General features: G+C 43.8%; 1 protein-coding gene across 21 annotated transcripts in view; it reads right to left on the bottom strand.

The window, feature by feature from the left end:
- CLASP1 (cytoplasmic linker associated protein 1) overlaps nt 1-17351 on the bottom strand; it is a 279926-nt gene that overhangs the window by 55679 nt on the left and 206896 nt on the right. For all 21 annotated transcript variants that reach the window (XM_059704721.1, XM_059704724.1, XM_059704725.1 and 18 more), the window contains 3 exons: nt 16656-16799; nt 5679-5822; nt 4447-4553 (listed from right to left, as the gene is read on the bottom strand). In XM_059704721.1, the coding sequence (XP_059560704.1) occupies nt 4447-4553; nt 5679-5822; nt 16656-16799 (395 nt within the window). The remainder of the gene's footprint in view (nt 1-4446; nt 4554-5678; nt 5823-16655; nt 16800-17351) is intronic.

The following is a 17351-nucleotide window of genomic DNA, read 5'->3' on the forward strand; positions in this document are numbered from 1 at the left end:
CGGCCATTACCCAGCTGTCAGTCCACACTCCCGCCAGCAGGCCTGAGAGCTGCAGGTGGAGTTTGGGAAGAGCAGGTCTGACTTGCTCTTGGTGGGAATGCCTTGGACCCTGAGAAGGCGGCTAAGGAAACTGCTGTGCCTGCCTCACTTCCCGCACTGCCTGGCACCTCCTGGGGGCTGAGCACCGCACCGGGCGAGGCTCACACGGGAGATGCTAACAGGGTCCTCAGTCCTTGTGACACCGGAGGAACCGCACTCATGAGGTCCGACAAGGATCACGCACCTGCTCACGCTTCTCACCAAGGCTCTCCTCCTGCTAGTCGAAGCCAAAGCAGGGCCACTGGAGGCAGCTGAGAGGCTTTCAGAGACCGAGGCGACCTTGGGGATGCAATAATATTGTGACACCTCAGATGAGTTGACAGGTAGCGTGTTACCTGGGAGAGTAAGAGCGCCTGAGAGTCTTGTGGGAGGGAGCGGTGGGAATGGAGCTGGGCTGAGAAAGGGGAGGGGGGTGCTTCGACAGCCCATCGGCACTCCAACCCCATAACCGACTGCAGTGATCAGAAGAGGAAAATCAGAAAGAGAAGCAAAAAAAGGCAAAGGGGAAGGGAGGAGGAAGATGCTACGTTCTAGTGTCTTAGAGTCTGCTCTTTCCTTGACCAAGTTCTATCGAAATTCATTGGAGTAAAGTTAATACTTCACCACACAGGGAAAAAGAACACCGTTTTTGGTTATAATTTGGCTTCGCTAAGACTGCAATCCTTTTCCCCCCGGTCATGCATTTACATTTTTAAATCACAGGAGATTCTGAGTGAAGCGTGTGCATACATTGGGAAGGACATTATAGGCACTTAAAAAAATACATGGATATTCTGTGTCAGATCACGTAATCACTTGTTTTAGAAAGAACCAAAGAAGGAACTACAGGCCTTAATTCAAATGGGACCAAAGGAACTATAGCAGGAAGACTCAGAGGACGTGTCCTTGTGGCCAGAGGCTGGGATCCAATCAGACGGGAATTCTGAGGCTGCCACAGCCATTTCCTCCTGAAACAGTAACGTCACCACTGGAAGGCCAGGCGCCAATGCTCAGCTAGCCAGCTCAGAGGGCACCCCAGATCCAGTCCTCTGCTCCTGCCACCTAATGAGAAGGCTGAGATCGCCTGCGAACACAAGCATTCCTCTTCCCGCACACAGGGCACTCACTACGTGACCTGGGCTTGCCAGGCACCCTGCCGGCAGTTCTTACAACTGTTGCAATTCAAGAGAACCAGGGGCCTGGGAAAGGCTGGGCAGCCCGGCTGGACAGGGGACAGGAGGCTGGGGGAGGCCGGGCGCAAGGACACGGCGCACACTGCCCCTGCCGGCTCCTCGCAGTGCTACAAGCAGGAGCACAAGGCTTACCTCCACCTGAGGACAGTCATGGCCCCATTTTGTAGACAAATGAAGTGTGGAGATGCGAGTCCCTGTGCCTAAAGGGGCTAAGAGCTGTCTCTCCGTCACACACTGGGTTGGGGGAGGGCAACCCTCTCAGGCCGGAACTCTGCTCCCTCCTACGGAAGGCCGGGCCCCCCATGCACCCACTTTGATTCTACGGACGGTCCTGATCCTCTGGTGGTGAATGTAAACCCCCGAGCGACCGGGGACTGCCAGGCGTGGCAGAGGTCCCCTCGCAGTGCCACTCGCTCTGCGGCAGGTCTGCCAGCACCGGAGTGAGGACGGCACGTACTTTTTTATCTTCAAGGCAATGGATTTCTGAAGTCCTTGCAACTCTGCTTCCATTCAACATAAACCACACGGGGTAGTGTGTTCAATGGTGACAACTGCGGGTCAGAACTCTCCTCTCCAAATACCCAGAGTATTTGTTCACTAGATGAGAATAAGCAGTAGTTCCTCCCTCACACAGACACAAGGAATGGAATGCGCCACAAAAGTTTGGCCTGTTAGCTTTGGCTCATCTAATACTATTGGCTTAATAAAAGTGACTTCTTCACTACTGATTAAAAAAAAACACCAACTACCAAATTAGATCCCCCCCCCCCCATCTTTATAGAATATTTCCTTATTACCATCATGATTCAAGGATAGAATTTTTGGGAAAAAAACTAATAATGGTTCATTTTGATACTCAATATTAGATTAAAAAATAACCAGCGCTGACTTCTCCCCTTCAGTGTGGAAAGCCACTGTCATGGCGGCCGCAAGCGCGCAGGCCCAGAGAACGGCGCTTCCAGAGCCCGAGAGACCGCCTCCTCGGGAGCCGGCGACAGGTCCATTCTCCCAGTGAGTGCAAGAGTTCCTTTCTCTTAGAGTTTACCTGGTAGGAAGTATATTGTCTATTTGAATATTTCCAGTGATGTGATGTCGTGAGGCCGTTTTTCCTACTTGGGGCAGTTTTAGTTGAGAAAAACATTTCTCTAAATGAGTACAAACTTGGCTCAGCCCATCTGGCTAGTTAGGCACTGACTAGGACACATGCTTTTAAAAAAGAAAGGCCCAGCGGGCGTGGCTCAGTGGTGAGTGTCACCCTGTGAACCAGGAGGTCACGATCAGGGCACATGCCTGGGTTTCAGGCTCGATCTCCAGTGGGGGACGTGCAGGAGGCAGCCGATCAAGGATTCTCTCTCATCATTGATGTTTCTATCTCTCTCTCCCTCTCCCTTCCTCTCTGAAATCAATAAAACTATATTTAAGAAAGAAAAAAAAAAACTACATAACTAAGTAATTCCCTAAAGAATTTTTCAACCAAAAAACTATTTAGGCCACACTTGGAGGTTTTAATATAGAAAATAAATCTCTTCATTTCTTCTACTGACCTGCAACCCTAGCAGTAAACATTAAAGTTAAGCCAATTAAGAATGAATGACGATCTGGAAAAAAATAAAATTTTTATTAATTTAGGGATCCATGAGATTAATACTTAGCTCTAATAAATTATGCTAGCAGCTCCCAACAATCTTTTACTTACACTATTAGCACAATTAATAAAATACTTAATTTGTTTTACCTTTTGCTTATTACCTAGAGAGTGTACCACCCTGATAATGAAATAGTTAAAACATATGATCTGTGTACTATGAAAGAACAGATTTCCCATTGATGGTGTAAGTATCACTTCCAGAAGCAACAATTTATAGCCAGAGAACTCTGTGACTTTGCTGCTAGCACTGACCCTGGGCCACTGAAGACAATCACACACTGTGACACACACAGAGATGTTAGCATGAAAAACAAGTGGCCGGCGAGCCTCAGCCACGCCTGTGGAAAGGCAGACACATTCCCCTGAGTTCCTCGTCTCCAATGTCTCATTAGAGTGGCTTGCTGCTGAATCATGACAACAGCCCAGACTGGAGTCAGAACATCAGACTTTAACCTACTTAGAGTGCTGGGAGGGGGACTTTGGGATGCATAAACTTAAGGCAATATCAACAGTGGGACACTATTACTATAAGCGGATAGAACACTTTGTTTCACCAAGAGAAAAGTACAAGTTTGATATATCCCAAAATATTTATACGATAGCCTGAGGAACTGAAGAGAAATTCACTGGTAAGAACAAAGGAGTAAGGGAGACTCTTGATTATGTAAAAATAAAAATTTAAAGGCTCTTATGTTTTGATTATCTTCCTACTGGAGAGGTAATCCTTAAAGGGAAAATGGCATACTTGCAGCATTTTCTTATAATTTTAAGATCTTGATGTCAGCAACCCTTAAGACACAGCCCCTTAATTCTTGCTGTCAGTGATCCCAAAGACCTGGACTTCTTGTAGACAGCACAGCATGTACGGCGCTGGCAGGTCCAGATGGGGGTCCTGGGGGCCTCCAGCACATGCCAGGTCCCCAGAGCCACCTGAGACTGCTGCGACCCTGGCCGGGAGGAGCAGTGTTAACCACCGGTCCCGAGGCAGAGACACTGCCGAGACTCTGCAGAGCCAGTGTTCACTGAGTCTGAGATGCTGCTCCCAAGTTCAGCTCTCGGGTTCTTACTCCCTCCTCCAGAGCAGCAGCCTGCGGCAAACATGAGCCCAGAATGACAGCAACTATGCTTGCAATGGGCACTGGGCTGGAAAACTACCCCAGACTATGTGTGGGCAGGCTCGGAGGGCTTGTGTAGATGACTAAACATCCTCTTCAAGGGCTCCCACCATTTCGAGGACTGGCGATGAGTTTCTAACGATTTCTATGTGTAGCAGTGCTAAATGTAACTTCTTAGCTTCAAAACCTTTAAGGTATTGGACTGTGCTCAGAGTTAGAAGAAACTCAGAGAACATTCAGTACAAATCACGCGTCTCACAGTAGATGTTGCCCAAAATTATTCAGTTAAGATTTGGCTGAGGACTGGGGTCCATGATCTCCTGATACCCACACATTTTCTGGTATTAAGCTTGGTAAAAACCATAAAAATAGGCTACACTTCCGTGTCTTCACTTCTGTCGAATCCCATTACCTTGGAGACAGGCCCCCGTGGGAACAGTTGGTAGGTGAGGTCAGGGGGCTGGTCCTGCTGCTGTTGTGTCGGGAGGGAGTCCGGCCAATTGTGTTGCTCGGAGAGCTCTGGGTGAAGGCAGAATAAGCATCATCACTCCAGGGCTACACAGAGGATATGGCCCACTTTCCCCTTGGCCTTTTCACCCACATGTGTCTACACGGGCACAATTTGTACAATCAGAATGATTCTTTTTCCGAATCCTTGGGGCCAATTTTAAGTGCATATTAAACAAAAAATGGATGACTTTCATATAGGCATTCCTGAAACTGAATAACTGATGCCAGCTGTGCTAGAGTAACAGGCACAATTGAGCATTTACATCTCTACAGTATAAAAAAGTATGTAACTGATTGAATAACCTAACTTAAGAAAATGGCCATATTGCCCTGGCCGGTGTGCTATTGGTTGAACATCATCCTGAGCATTGAAAGGGGCCGGTGTGATTCCTGGTCAGGGCACAGGCCTGAGTTTCGGGCTCAATCCCCAGTAGGAGATGTGCAGGAGGCAGCCGATCAATGTTTCGCTCTCACATCAATGTCTCTCTCTCAATCCCTCCCTCCCTCCATTCCCCTCTCTCTAAAAATCAATTAAAAAATCTTTCAGAAAAAGAAAATGGCTGCATTTACTTTAAAAAAAAAAATCTTCACCCAAGGATATTTTTTACATTGACTTTATTTTTTTGGAGAGAAAGTAGGGGAGGAAGGAAGGGAGAGACAAGGGAGAGACAAGGGAGAGACAAGGGAGAGACAAGGGAGAGACAAGGGAGAGACAAGGGAAGGGAAGGGAAGGGAAGGGAAGGGAAGGGAAGGGAAGGGAAGGGAAGGGAAGGGAAGGGAAGGGAAGGGAAACATTGATGTAAGCGAGACTATCAATTGGTTGCCTCCTGCATGCACCCCAATGGGGCCAGGGATTGAGCCTGTGACCCAGAATCGAAGCCCCAACCCCTTGGTCCGCAGGCTGACGCTCTAACCATTTAGCAAACAGGCCAGGGTGAAAATGGCCATATTTAAATACCAGGTTCATTCATTCATTGGGAATATGGCAGGATTAAAACTGGTCTCCCACTCTTGAGACAACCACAGTCTATTAAAAGAGAGTAAGCAAGCTGGCTGTTAGAGCAAGCTGTAGACGAGGGACACAGAGAGGCCATGGCCAGTACACAAAGGCACCGACATGGCCGAAGCACTCACCACACTGGTGTTACTGGAATTCTTGAGGTGGTTATGCAGGAGTTTGGTGGCACCATCCTGGAATGTTTTGGGCAAGGCACCAAGTAACATAGTAAATTCAGGAGTGTTCAATTCAAACAGCGATATTAGCACAATCTGTGCAGCCTGGGAAAAGAAGACATGATGAATTTACGGAGTGTCCTACAGCATATCTTGGTCAAAATGTTCATGAAAATTGTTTTTAAAAGAAAACATTTTTATATGAATATAATAAATAATAAAAGGACATCTTTGCTACAAAAAACCAAAAATAAAATGTACCTGGAAAAAAATGATATCAACTCTAAATAGTGTTGCTTCAACCTGGAAAAGAAGTCCTGGTGCATTTAACGCCCGGCCTTGGGACTCCGTAGCACTTTCATAATAAACTCAGAAAGCTTCCCTGTGCTGTCGAGCACCAGGAATGAAGCTGGTGAAGACACACACACGCGTCTACGCAAGCTCCCGAGTTCCCTCCACCCCACTCCTAGTGACTGAGAAATACTAGAAAAAGGCAGCTCAAGTGCATCTGAAAACTCCCACGTTCACCCCTCTGAACTGGAGAGAGTCTGCGAAGCAAAGCAGAATTACATGATACAAATGAAAAATGTATTCTCCTGCCTTTCAGAAAACGTTCTACCTTTGCGTGCTAGTGGGACAACATACTGCAGGACTGCTTGCACCACTGCAGCGGCCGGTGGGGAAAAGCAATCAGCCGAAGCCATAGCAGCCACGCGAGGCTCGAACTCCTCCAGCAAGCTCTGGTGCTGGGGAGGCAGCCGGCACTCTTAGCCTAAACACAACACCTAAGGAATTGGTTACATAGGTTTGATTTAGAAAAACTATGCCGAAGAACATTTTACTAAGTACTAACTGGCATTTCTTACAAATTTCTAAGAGTCAAAAGAAAGGAAAGAACATTATGAAAATCTTTTGACTAAAAGCATAAATTTATTTTTCTTAAGACTGTAACTTTTAGGATTGCAGTAATTATTGTGAATATTTTCCCCATGATATATAATATTACCCCCCCCCCCCCGAAAAAAAAATCTGCTGAGAAATTCTTTGGAAATAAGCATCACAAAATATTTCAATGCTTTTACAATGTGAAAATTTTTGGTGCAGTAAAGACAAAAATTGATGTTTATGCCTGGAGAAAGAAAAAAAAAAAATCCAAAGACCCAAATGTATTTAACAAAAATAAAAATTAATTATGAATGTTAAAACATCAGTAGGATGTTCTTTACAGAATAATCAAAAATTACTTTTCAATATGTCAAACATATCTATAATGATTCACTACACATAGCATTTGGCAAAAGTATCTTACTTTTTCTCTTGACCTGCAAACACAGGCATTAGTAACCTTTCCATTCCAATTAAATCACAACAGGCCAGTTGCTTTCATGACAGGACCAAAATGTTGTTATAATTGTACTAAAATATACAGTTCTCTATTTCATTATTGTATCATTCTTAATAAATCATTATCTGGAAGAATCCATTTCACCACCCATTTAATATACTAGTAACATGATTTCAATGTTTACGTAAGAGCAAATTCCAAAAAAACACACATGCAAAGCAACCTGTGCATTTTAAAACACACTGGATTAGATGTTAGGAAAAGTGCATGCAGAAAAAACTGCACTTCAAAGAGAAAGGAAGAAGCAGACTTAATTTAGCAGGGCAGGGAATCAATGCTGACCAAAATCTAGTAAGGAAGTTTAGGCAACTACTTTTTTGTTGACTGAAAATGACATTTGAAAATTATAAAATGGAGCCGGAACCGGTTTGGCTCAGTGGATAGAGCGTCAGCCTGCGGACTGAAAGGTCCCAGGTTCGATTCCGGTCAAGGGCATGTAACTTGGTTGCAGGCACATCTCCAGTAGGAGATGTGCAGGAGGCAGCTGATCGATGTTTCTCTTTCATCGATGTTTCTAACTCTCTATCCCTCTCCCTTCCTCTCTGAAAAATCAATAAAATATATTTAAAAGAAAAAAAAAGAAAATTATAAAATGGAAATAGTACAACCTTCCCAGACATGATATCCAATGCCACAAACTTACTTGAAGTTCTACATGAAGTAAATTACAAAATGAGTGGGATCTTTCAGGACCATGAAGGCTGCAAGATGATGGGCCTAGAAAGTGTGCTGATTCATGGCTACTTAACATTAGTAACTTTCCGTCATTGGGGGTGGGGGTGGGGGGGGGGGTGGGAAGTGCAGTAGATTTAACTTTGACCCACCAATGAACTTTCTCTCAATAATAAAAAGTTGAATTTCTTTAAGAAATCAAATAAAAAGACAGGGAATTTTGAAAATGTAACTCGATGGACAGACGGTATGTGTGTGTGATTTACATATAGAAATAAATACAATTTATTTTTACATTTTCCAAAATATAAAATGCATATGATTTTATACAGTTCACAAAAGTTATGCCTTAGGTTAAAGCTATTTTCAAAATAAAATATTTTTCTAATGAGATTCAAGCTCCAGAAATGGATAAAAAGTGAAATTTAAATATATTATTTTAAAAATATTTTAAATCATAGTTTCAAAAGGAATCAAAGTATATGGTCCTAAGATATTTTATCTATAACCCTCTGTGTCAGTGAGAAGTTAGAATACTAGAGTCCAAGAAGAAAACTGAGCTGTATTTGTCATTACCATCAATATCCTCTCACTAAAGAAATAATTCCAAATACGGGGATGAGTTGAAGACGCATTGGAAAAAGCCTGGGCATGGCTCCCCTTCAGTAACGAATGAAGAGGAGCAGGTTCCTGTCCCACCTCTGAACTCGTGCCTTCCGCAAAAGGCACTGAGTAGCCACACAACCTCCAGAGAGCCGCTGGCTTCTTCTAATGAACAGCTGGGACAATTTAACGATTCAGTAACAACTGAAAGAAGAAATGATTCCCATTCACGACCCTACACAGAACTTGGGGGGTGAGGGTGAAGGGTTCTTCTAATGTTACGGCTGCTGTGTGAGAGCCCCCCTGGTTATCCGCTGTGCACCTCACAGCAGAAAATAACCCTTCTGGACAGGGGGTCGTGGAGCTCTGGCAAATGCTTCAGGGGAAACTTAAAATTGGGGAGGAAGAGGAGTTTGCTGTTTAAGCAACTATTACTATGCCCTTCAGATTGTCATTAAAATTACTTTAGAAAATCACAAAGAGAAGGTACTGGAAAACTGTCAGGCATTTCTTACTTAGAAGCTGTCCCTTGCTGGTCCATGAACATAGGGTAGCACTAGACGTGGATCTTTCTTTGGAAAGGGAGTTAATCATAAAAACATACCAAACACAAACATTTCCACAGCTTCACACACACTCACATAGAATTATATTAATTTTAGATTTCTTCAAAATCTCCTGTCTCCACAAGGGTCATCAGTATTAATATTCTAAAGTGCAAACAGCAAAATATCTTTTCAAATCAGCACAGTTTTAAATCTACCTGTTTACAATTTTCTTCCAAGTTTCCTTCTCCGCGCCCAGAGCAGGTTGAAGCTGACCTAGTGGGGAAATCCTCACCTACGCGACTACGCTGCAGCGGGGACTACAACAGGAAAGGCAGGGGGATTCGTCAGAGAAGCAGAAGTGCTTACATAAAGCATGGTTACCGGGAGCTGGAAAAGCATTCGGCTCCTTTTAGAAAATGTCCTACACATAGGATCCAAAAGCTAAGATTAAGGAGAACAGTAACAGTAGCAACTCCCAGTTTTAAACCTCGATCGTTTGCTAGGCCCTTGGCAATCGAGATCCTTCCTGGAAGGAGCAGTCTTCTTGCCCTAGCGCGGAAACACGTTTGAAGTCAAAGTGAGACCGGAAAGGGCAGTCACAGCTAAGCTGAGATGAATCAATGGCAAAATCCTTAGCTTTCAGTAGGCCACACTGCCAATCTATAATTGGTAATTTAACATTTTTTCAATATTTGAAATTTCAACTTTTAAAGGCTATTTATATGCTTTTCCTGCTCTAGGAACAGCCTCTTTTCTTTGCCATCTTCATTTCCCACATTTCTCACAACATTTGGGGGCTAATCTGTTATTTCCTCTGACAAAGCAGATGCTATATGTTAGAGAATCACATATGATAAAGCAAAGGGATTCTGAATCCTAAGATATAAACATGTTGTTCAAATTCTACTGTCATTACCACTCTCCCTTTAACTGATGAGAAATCTTCCTAATGCCAGAAAAAAAGTTGGTTTTCAATTTGTTCCACTACCAGCAACAACAAAACCAAAACAATCCTCAAAGCAGTAGCAGCAAGAGCTACAACAGCAAACGAAGCACCTTCAGCTCTTTCTATCCTCCCAATAATGTCTAAAGCAAGTGTTATTATTCTCATTTTACAAATAAGTAAAAGGGATTCAGAGGTTAAATTACTTGCTCATGTCACTAAAGAGTGACAGAGGCAGCCCTGGCCTGGTGGCCCAGTGGGTACAGTGTCAGCCTGTGCACTGAAAGGTTACAGGTTGGAGTCCCGGTCAAGGGTATGTACCTGGCCCCGGTCGGGGCATGTGCAGGAGGCAGCCAATCAATGTGTCTCTCTCTCACATCAATGTTTTTCTTTCTTCCTCTCTCTTTTTTAAAAAAATATTTTTATTGACTTCAGAGAGAAAAGGAGTGGGAGAAAGACATAGAAACATCAACGATGAGAGAGAAGAGAGAATCATTATCGGCTACCTCCTGCACACCCCCTACTGAGGATCAAGCCTGCAATCTGGGCATGTGCCCTTGAATGGAATCAAACCCGGACCCTTCAGTCCGCAGGCCGATGCTCTATCCACTGAGCCAAACTGGCCAGGGCTCTTTCTTCCTCTCTTGTTCCCTCTCCCCTTCCCTCCCTTCCACTCTCTCTAAAAAAATCAATGGAAAAATAAAAATATCCTTGGGTGAGGATTAACAAGAAAATAACCTGTTTTATCTTTTATAGCTTTAAAATGATAATGACAATTTTAGATCTTACATCAGAGTAATAAATAATCACAATTTCTAACTATTTTTTATTTAGCTACTACATTCATGTAGACCAGTGGTTCTCAACCTTCCTAATGCTGCGGCCCTTTAATACAGTTCCTCATGTTGTGGTGACCCACAATTTCATTGTTACAAATTGAACATAATTAAAGCATAGTGATTAATCACAAAAACAATATGTCATTATATATGTGTTTTCCGATGGTCTTAGGTGACCCCTGTGAAAGGGTCGTTCAACCCCAAAGGGGTTGCGACCCACAGGTTGAGAACCACTGCTGTAGTCAGTCTTTCAAATACACCTCCAATGCTGGGCAAGGCAGCTGCATCACCTACAACATATCTATATTATATAATGTAGAATGATGGTACATGAAAACACAGCATTCGTATAAAGCGACTCTGGGAAGACTTACCCTGCAGTGCCCTGATGTGTGGGCAAGTAGTTTGGGGCAGAGGACACCTATTTGAATCGGGTTGCAGCGCTTACTCATTGGTGCTGGGCAGGCACAACGGGAAGCCTTCACAGATGGCTCCCAGAAAGCGAAGGTGCATCTGCTAAGTTGAACCTTATCACGACTGGCAGGTAGTTTATAAAGCTCCCTACTTAGCCAGGTAACTATGAAAGATTCCTGCCAACCCACTCGGTAAGCCAAACACTGAGAAGGCCCGCGGTTCCTGTCTCCTGCTGCACAAGCCTGCACAGTCCCCTCCTGCAGAGAAGGGCGCTCATGACTAAGTCGGAGCATGGCCGAGCTGTAGAGGGCAGAAGGGACTCTGCAGATGTAACCGAACCCGGCTGGGCCACCCTGAGGACCACTGGGGTATGCGGAGCTGCTCCCTCTGGCTGTTTTAAAGATTCTCTGTCTTCACCTCTCACTGGTTTATTGTGATGTGTCTGGTGCGGCTCCTTTGAAATCCTACTTGGCGTTTCCTGAGCTGCTTAGCTGTATAGATTGTTTCAACAAATTAGGGACATTATTTCTTCAAATACTCTCCTGCTGGCTTTAAAGAAGGCTGTTGCCATGTTGTGGAGACAATCGGGTGACAGGAGATGGCAAATAGCCTCTACGACAGTGGTTCTCAACCTTCTGGCCCTTTAAATACAGTTCCTCATGTTGTGACCCAACCATAAAATTATTTTTGTTGCTACTTCATAACTGTACTGTTGCTACTGCTATGAATCGTCATGTAAATATCTGATATGCAGGATGGTCTTAGGCGACCCCTGTGAAAGGGTCATTCGACCGCCAAAGGGGCCATGACCCACAGGTTGAGAATCCCTGCTCTATGAGCTGAAAACGACCCCTGTTGACAGCAAGAAAGCAGGCCCGTCAGCCCTATGCCTGGAAGGAACTGGATCTGGCCAAGCACCAGGAAGCTGGAAGAGGAGTGTGGCCTAGAAGAGGTGGAAGACCCAGACCACACCTTGACTTTAGCCTGGTAAGGACTCGAGCAGAGGACCCAGAGGACACACACCACAAAACTACAAGATAAAAAATGTGTGTAGTTTCGAGCTGTTAAGTTTGTGGTAGTTATGTAAGAGAAAACTACTAAAGCAGTCAAAGAGGGGAACTTCCAAGACGTGATTTTGAAAATAAGAGCTTCAAAATGTTACTTGAATTCAGCTAATTTCTCTAGGGGTGTTTAGCATTCATTAATTCATTCACAGTAGTTATTAAATGCCTACTTTGTTCCTGTAGGTATTGTGCTGGGTGCTGAGCATACAAGGTGAGCGAGAGCAGGTAGGTAGGGAAGGCACAGGGGAACAGCAGGGCCTGGCCTCGTCTTGAAGATACAGATTGCCGACTAGTCAAGATTGGGTACCAGGTCAGGACGACATCTGCAACCTGTATGTCTTGAGGTTCAGACCCAGGGTAAAAATCTAAAATAATGGGTCTCAATTCTGTATATTAAAAATCAGCCAAGAATGGAGGGAATCCAATTAGACACAAAACAATGTTCCTGCTCCACACCATACCAATTAAGTCAAATTACCCAGGTAGAATCCAGGTATTCAGGTTGATTTTAACTGTAACCAGGATTAGAACCTTAATGTAATTAAGGATTAGAACCTTAATGGAAAGCTTTTCAAACTCCTCTGAACATCAAAATTATTGTCCCAGAACCTGGGTTTGAACCCGGTCTGAAGGTGAGGTATTTTGTCCTCCCGATGGAGAGGGGAGTGAGGGCACCAGCAGCAGATGCCAGCGAGATGAGGCTTTGTGAAAAGCACTGCATGACCCAAAGTAACTGAAATGAAGTGCTGAAGATCAAACAGTAAATCAACTCTGTGATTACTGGCAATAAATTTAATATCCTGACCATATTTGACTTAAGCTAGTATTGAAATAAGTTGAATGTTGTGCAGCACCAGGCCAGATAATTCAAGGAAAAACTTCCTGTAATGTCATGATTAGAAAAGTTAGGATGATAAATCCTAGTTCACAGTTTTAATGTGCATGTCCAGAGAAAATGGAGAGTATGTTCAGAGTTAGTTGCTTCCATTCAGGCCCTTGTTATGGTAATGGGAAGTCTAAAGTATGTTTCAGGAGGGAATACTTCAATAACTCAATTACAAAAGCACACGCTCACATAGATGCACATATACTTACATGCTATTACTAAAGATAGAAGGCTGTACTTAAGGGTTTTGTATTTACTGGCTGATCTGTGATTTTGAAAACTACAACAGAAATATCGGCTTTTGAGCCCTATTCTGTTTGGCTCAGTGGATAGAGCTGTCAGCCTGTGGTCTGAAGGGTCCCAGGTTTGATTCCGGTCAATGGCACTTGCCCGGGTTACGGGCTCAATTCCCAGTAGGGGGCTTGCAGGAGGCAACTAATCAATGATTCTCTCTGATCACTGATGTTTCTATCTCTCTCTCCTTCTCCCTTCCTCTCTGAAATAAAAATATATTTAAAAAAAAAGAAATACCAGTTTTTTACTTACAAATCCACCAAATCATTTAACCACCTCCCATTGTACCTCTCTAATCCAAAGCTGGCTTAATGCTTAAAATAAAGGTTGCCAGTGAAATGCTCTTTTGGATACATGTTGAGAAATTTTACAAAAGGATCATCAATCAAAAATATTAATATCAGAAAAACAATTTTAAATAAGTGCTTTAATAAGACCTGCCTTTGTTGCTTTGACTGCCGGGAGCCGGTCCATCCTTGCTGTTTCAAGGGACCTGGCATATATGGCATACGGTTCTTAATATGTTTGCTCACCTTCTTGGCGCTGTGTTTTAACCAAGGTCACCTCTCCGAGAAAGGTTGTTTCCCCACGTAGGAATTTTTCCCTGAAGTCAGGGAGGGGATGCCTCTCCTAGAAAGGTTGTTTCCCCAGGTAGGAATTTTTCCCTGAAGTCAGGGAGGGGATGAAACTCCTTAACTAAGTGCCAGGCAGGTAGTTAATCACTACAAACAATCATGCTTAAGCTACATAATCTTTACTCCCTGGAATGGAGATAAGAAACGCCCTAACCTTTGTAATAGAGATTGATAGGATTGAATCAACTGGTATAAATACAGTTGTAACAAGACAGCAAGAGACAGAACTTAGAACACAGAACTGAGGAGACAGAATTCAGAAGACAGAACCTACACGGAGCCTGGAGACAGAAGAACTTTGCTGGAGAGAGCATGGCAAAAGACCCTGGACAGAAACTGGCCTCAGAACCTAGCAAGAGAACATGGCCACAGAACCTGGCTGGAGATCTGAAGCAGAACCTCTCTGGAGATCCAGACCAGAACTTGGCTGGAGATCCTGGCTAGAGATCCTGGCTAGGCTGCTGATCAACTGAACGCTGTCTCCATGTCATTCCTTCTTCACCGACTCCGTCCACACCTTTGGGGAACCCCTGGACCCGCTGGGGCAGGACCCCAGCATTTGACCTTGAACAACTTAGTTTATTGCTATACAATGAATTGGAGAAGTACATGAACTGTGACCCTTCCAAAGAAACCTTTCAGAGAATTCTCCGATTCTTCTTCAAACCCGCAACCTGGGTATGTGCCCTGACTGGGATTTGAACCCACAACACTTTGGTTCACAGGATGACGCTCCAACCAACCGAGCCGTACCAGCCAGGGCTCCTTGAGCTCCTTTAGAGAAGGAGCTGAGTGCTCGTTTGCATTTGAAAATATGTTAAGTATTCCTTGGAATCATCCTTTCCGTTATCCCTGCCAGGACCCAAGTGGTCCACATGATCAACTCTGCCCAAGGCCAAAGGATGGCTGGTAAGGGTGGCTGTGGAAGGAGGATGATACAGAAGAAAAAAAATGCCACCTTCATAATTATACACAAATAAACACAATCAAGTACTTTTAGTCTGAAAGCAGAAGTCTGGCTTTTAAAAGCACTACATATATATAAAGGCTAGTTAGTTTATATAGAGAGTAAAATAACAATAGCCACATGTGGGATTTAAGCTTAGAAGACCATGACACTGACAGGAAGAGAACAGTAGAAACAACACATACAGGAATGTCTGATATTTACTTTGGCATATGATGGGTCAGGAATTGGTTGAACGCTCTACATATATTAATTAATCTTCATAATAGTCCTGAGGCAGAATACTGCCTAGTAATAGAAATAATAGTATCCTATGTTTTCTACTTAACATGTCATTACAGAAGACAGTAGGCACATGTTTCTCTTTGGGGGCTTAAAATACAACAAAAGACCACCTTGGTATCAGGGTGTCTCAAATATACGAATTCTCCCTCCCTACCTCACTCCCCAAATCAAAGAGAGTGTTCCAAATGTGGCACAGAACAGGAAGGTTTGTGCTCTTTTTAAATTCAAGAATTCATTATATCTTAGCAAACTTTCACCCGCATTTTCCTATTAGGCCCCATATGGCCAGGTGGCCTTAGACCAGGGGTGGGCAACCCCTGGCACGCGTGCCAAACATGGCAAGCCAGTAACTTTTGCTGGCACATGAAACCCTCTCTTATAATCTTCCATTTACAATTTTTTTCTTAATATCGACTTTTTTATTTTTCAGATAAATTCAGTGTAGGTGCATCTTAGATAAATAAATAAGTTTACATAACAAGTTATCTTAAAGACCATACACATGGATTGACGCGAGAGGGGAAGAGCAATTTCTATGCCTCTGCCTTAACTCTCCCTGCCTTCCTAGATCCGACCAGTGTTTTGGTTTCATCCACATACGCTTGTGAATCTTTGTTCTCAGTGATGAATTTTGTTAAGTCTCATAATAGGAGTAGCCTGATGGATGATAGTAGCAGCTCGTGCATATCTCTGAAGGTCACGAAATATAAACCTGATATAAAATCTCTGTCATCAGTGATGCAGCAGCAAAAGTCCCACTGATGATATCAAACGGAGTCATAAAGTTTTCTGTCGGACTATCAGTGTACATGTATACATTAAAAAATAAATGTATTTTCATCATCATATACTGTGTTTTTGTCGCTCGAATGAATTTTATTATTTCTTCAAGGTTCTTCACATACGTACACCTTAAGAGATATCAAGTTGGCGTAACATGTTCTCAAAAAATTAGGGTTGGCACACAGAAAAATTTTGAGTCAGAGATTTTGCTGGTTTTGGCACGCACTCACAAAAAGGTTGCCCACCCCTGCCTTAGACCTAAGTCTGTCTTCAAAGTACATGTCATAAAACTAGCTTAAGGGAAACCGATTCCTTGTAAGAGACACTAACCTGCTTTCACAGTGAAAAGATAAATAGATGCCTAAGACAACCATGAGCCCCTCATACAAGATGTGGGATCTTTAACATTCACAAACTGGAGCGAGGGAGAGCTGGAGAGAGGAGAGAAGGAGCAGGAGACAACTCTCCGCTTTCCCAGAGGCGGGCCAGAGTCTGCCTGTTGGGGTTGGGGGTTGGTGGGTCTGCAGTCTCAGGATAAGGCCCTTTCTCTGACGGTAGGACAGCCTGTCATAAGGCTGCGCTGCAGCGCCTGGGACGTACCTTTCTCACGTCGGAACTCTTTGGTTCTGTTGTCCAGGTTATAATTCTAGAAACAGCAAGCCTGGTCTCACTAGAGTTTATAAAGTCAATTGGATCCATCTGTCTGGCGAGAGACTCAATGTACTTCAGGATTGCAACTTTGACCTGAAAGATCCAATCATTATGAACATTAAGTACACTTTGTGAGTCTTTGAGTAGAATTCTTAACTGGTCATCAGAGAAAAGTAAACCCTACTGAAGAGACACCACCTTTCTGCTGGGTTTGTGGTTCCACATGGAGCCAGCGTCCATCAGGACAGGAAGTGTGGGATGACTGAGAGTGAGTGTGGCACAGGAGTGCATGCAGCCTAATGCTCCTCGGTTCCAGAGCCGGCAGGGAAGGCGTGCCCCGCTCCTCGCCTCGCTGCAGGACACGCAGAGGGCGGAGCTCTTGTGGGGAGGCCGAGGGATTTTGAGCTCTGCCAGGGACAGGGATGGCAAGTACAAGGCTACAGCTAGTATTGCTTTTTAGACAGCCTAGGCCAGTGATGGCAAACCTTTTAAGCTCGGCGTGTCAGCATTTTGAAAAACCCTAACTTAACTCTGGTGCCGTGTCACATATAGAAATTTTTTGATATTTGCAACCATAGTAAAACAAAGACTTATATTTTTAATATTTATTTTATATATTTAAATGCCATTTAACAAAGAAAAATC

Source organism: Myotis daubentonii, chromosome 7 (genome assembly GCF_963259705.1).
Source record: "Myotis daubentonii chromosome 7, mMyoDau2.1, whole genome shotgun sequence".
In the NCBI taxonomy this organism is placed as follows: Eukaryota; Metazoa; Chordata; class Mammalia; order Chiroptera; family Vespertilionidae; genus Myotis; species Myotis daubentonii.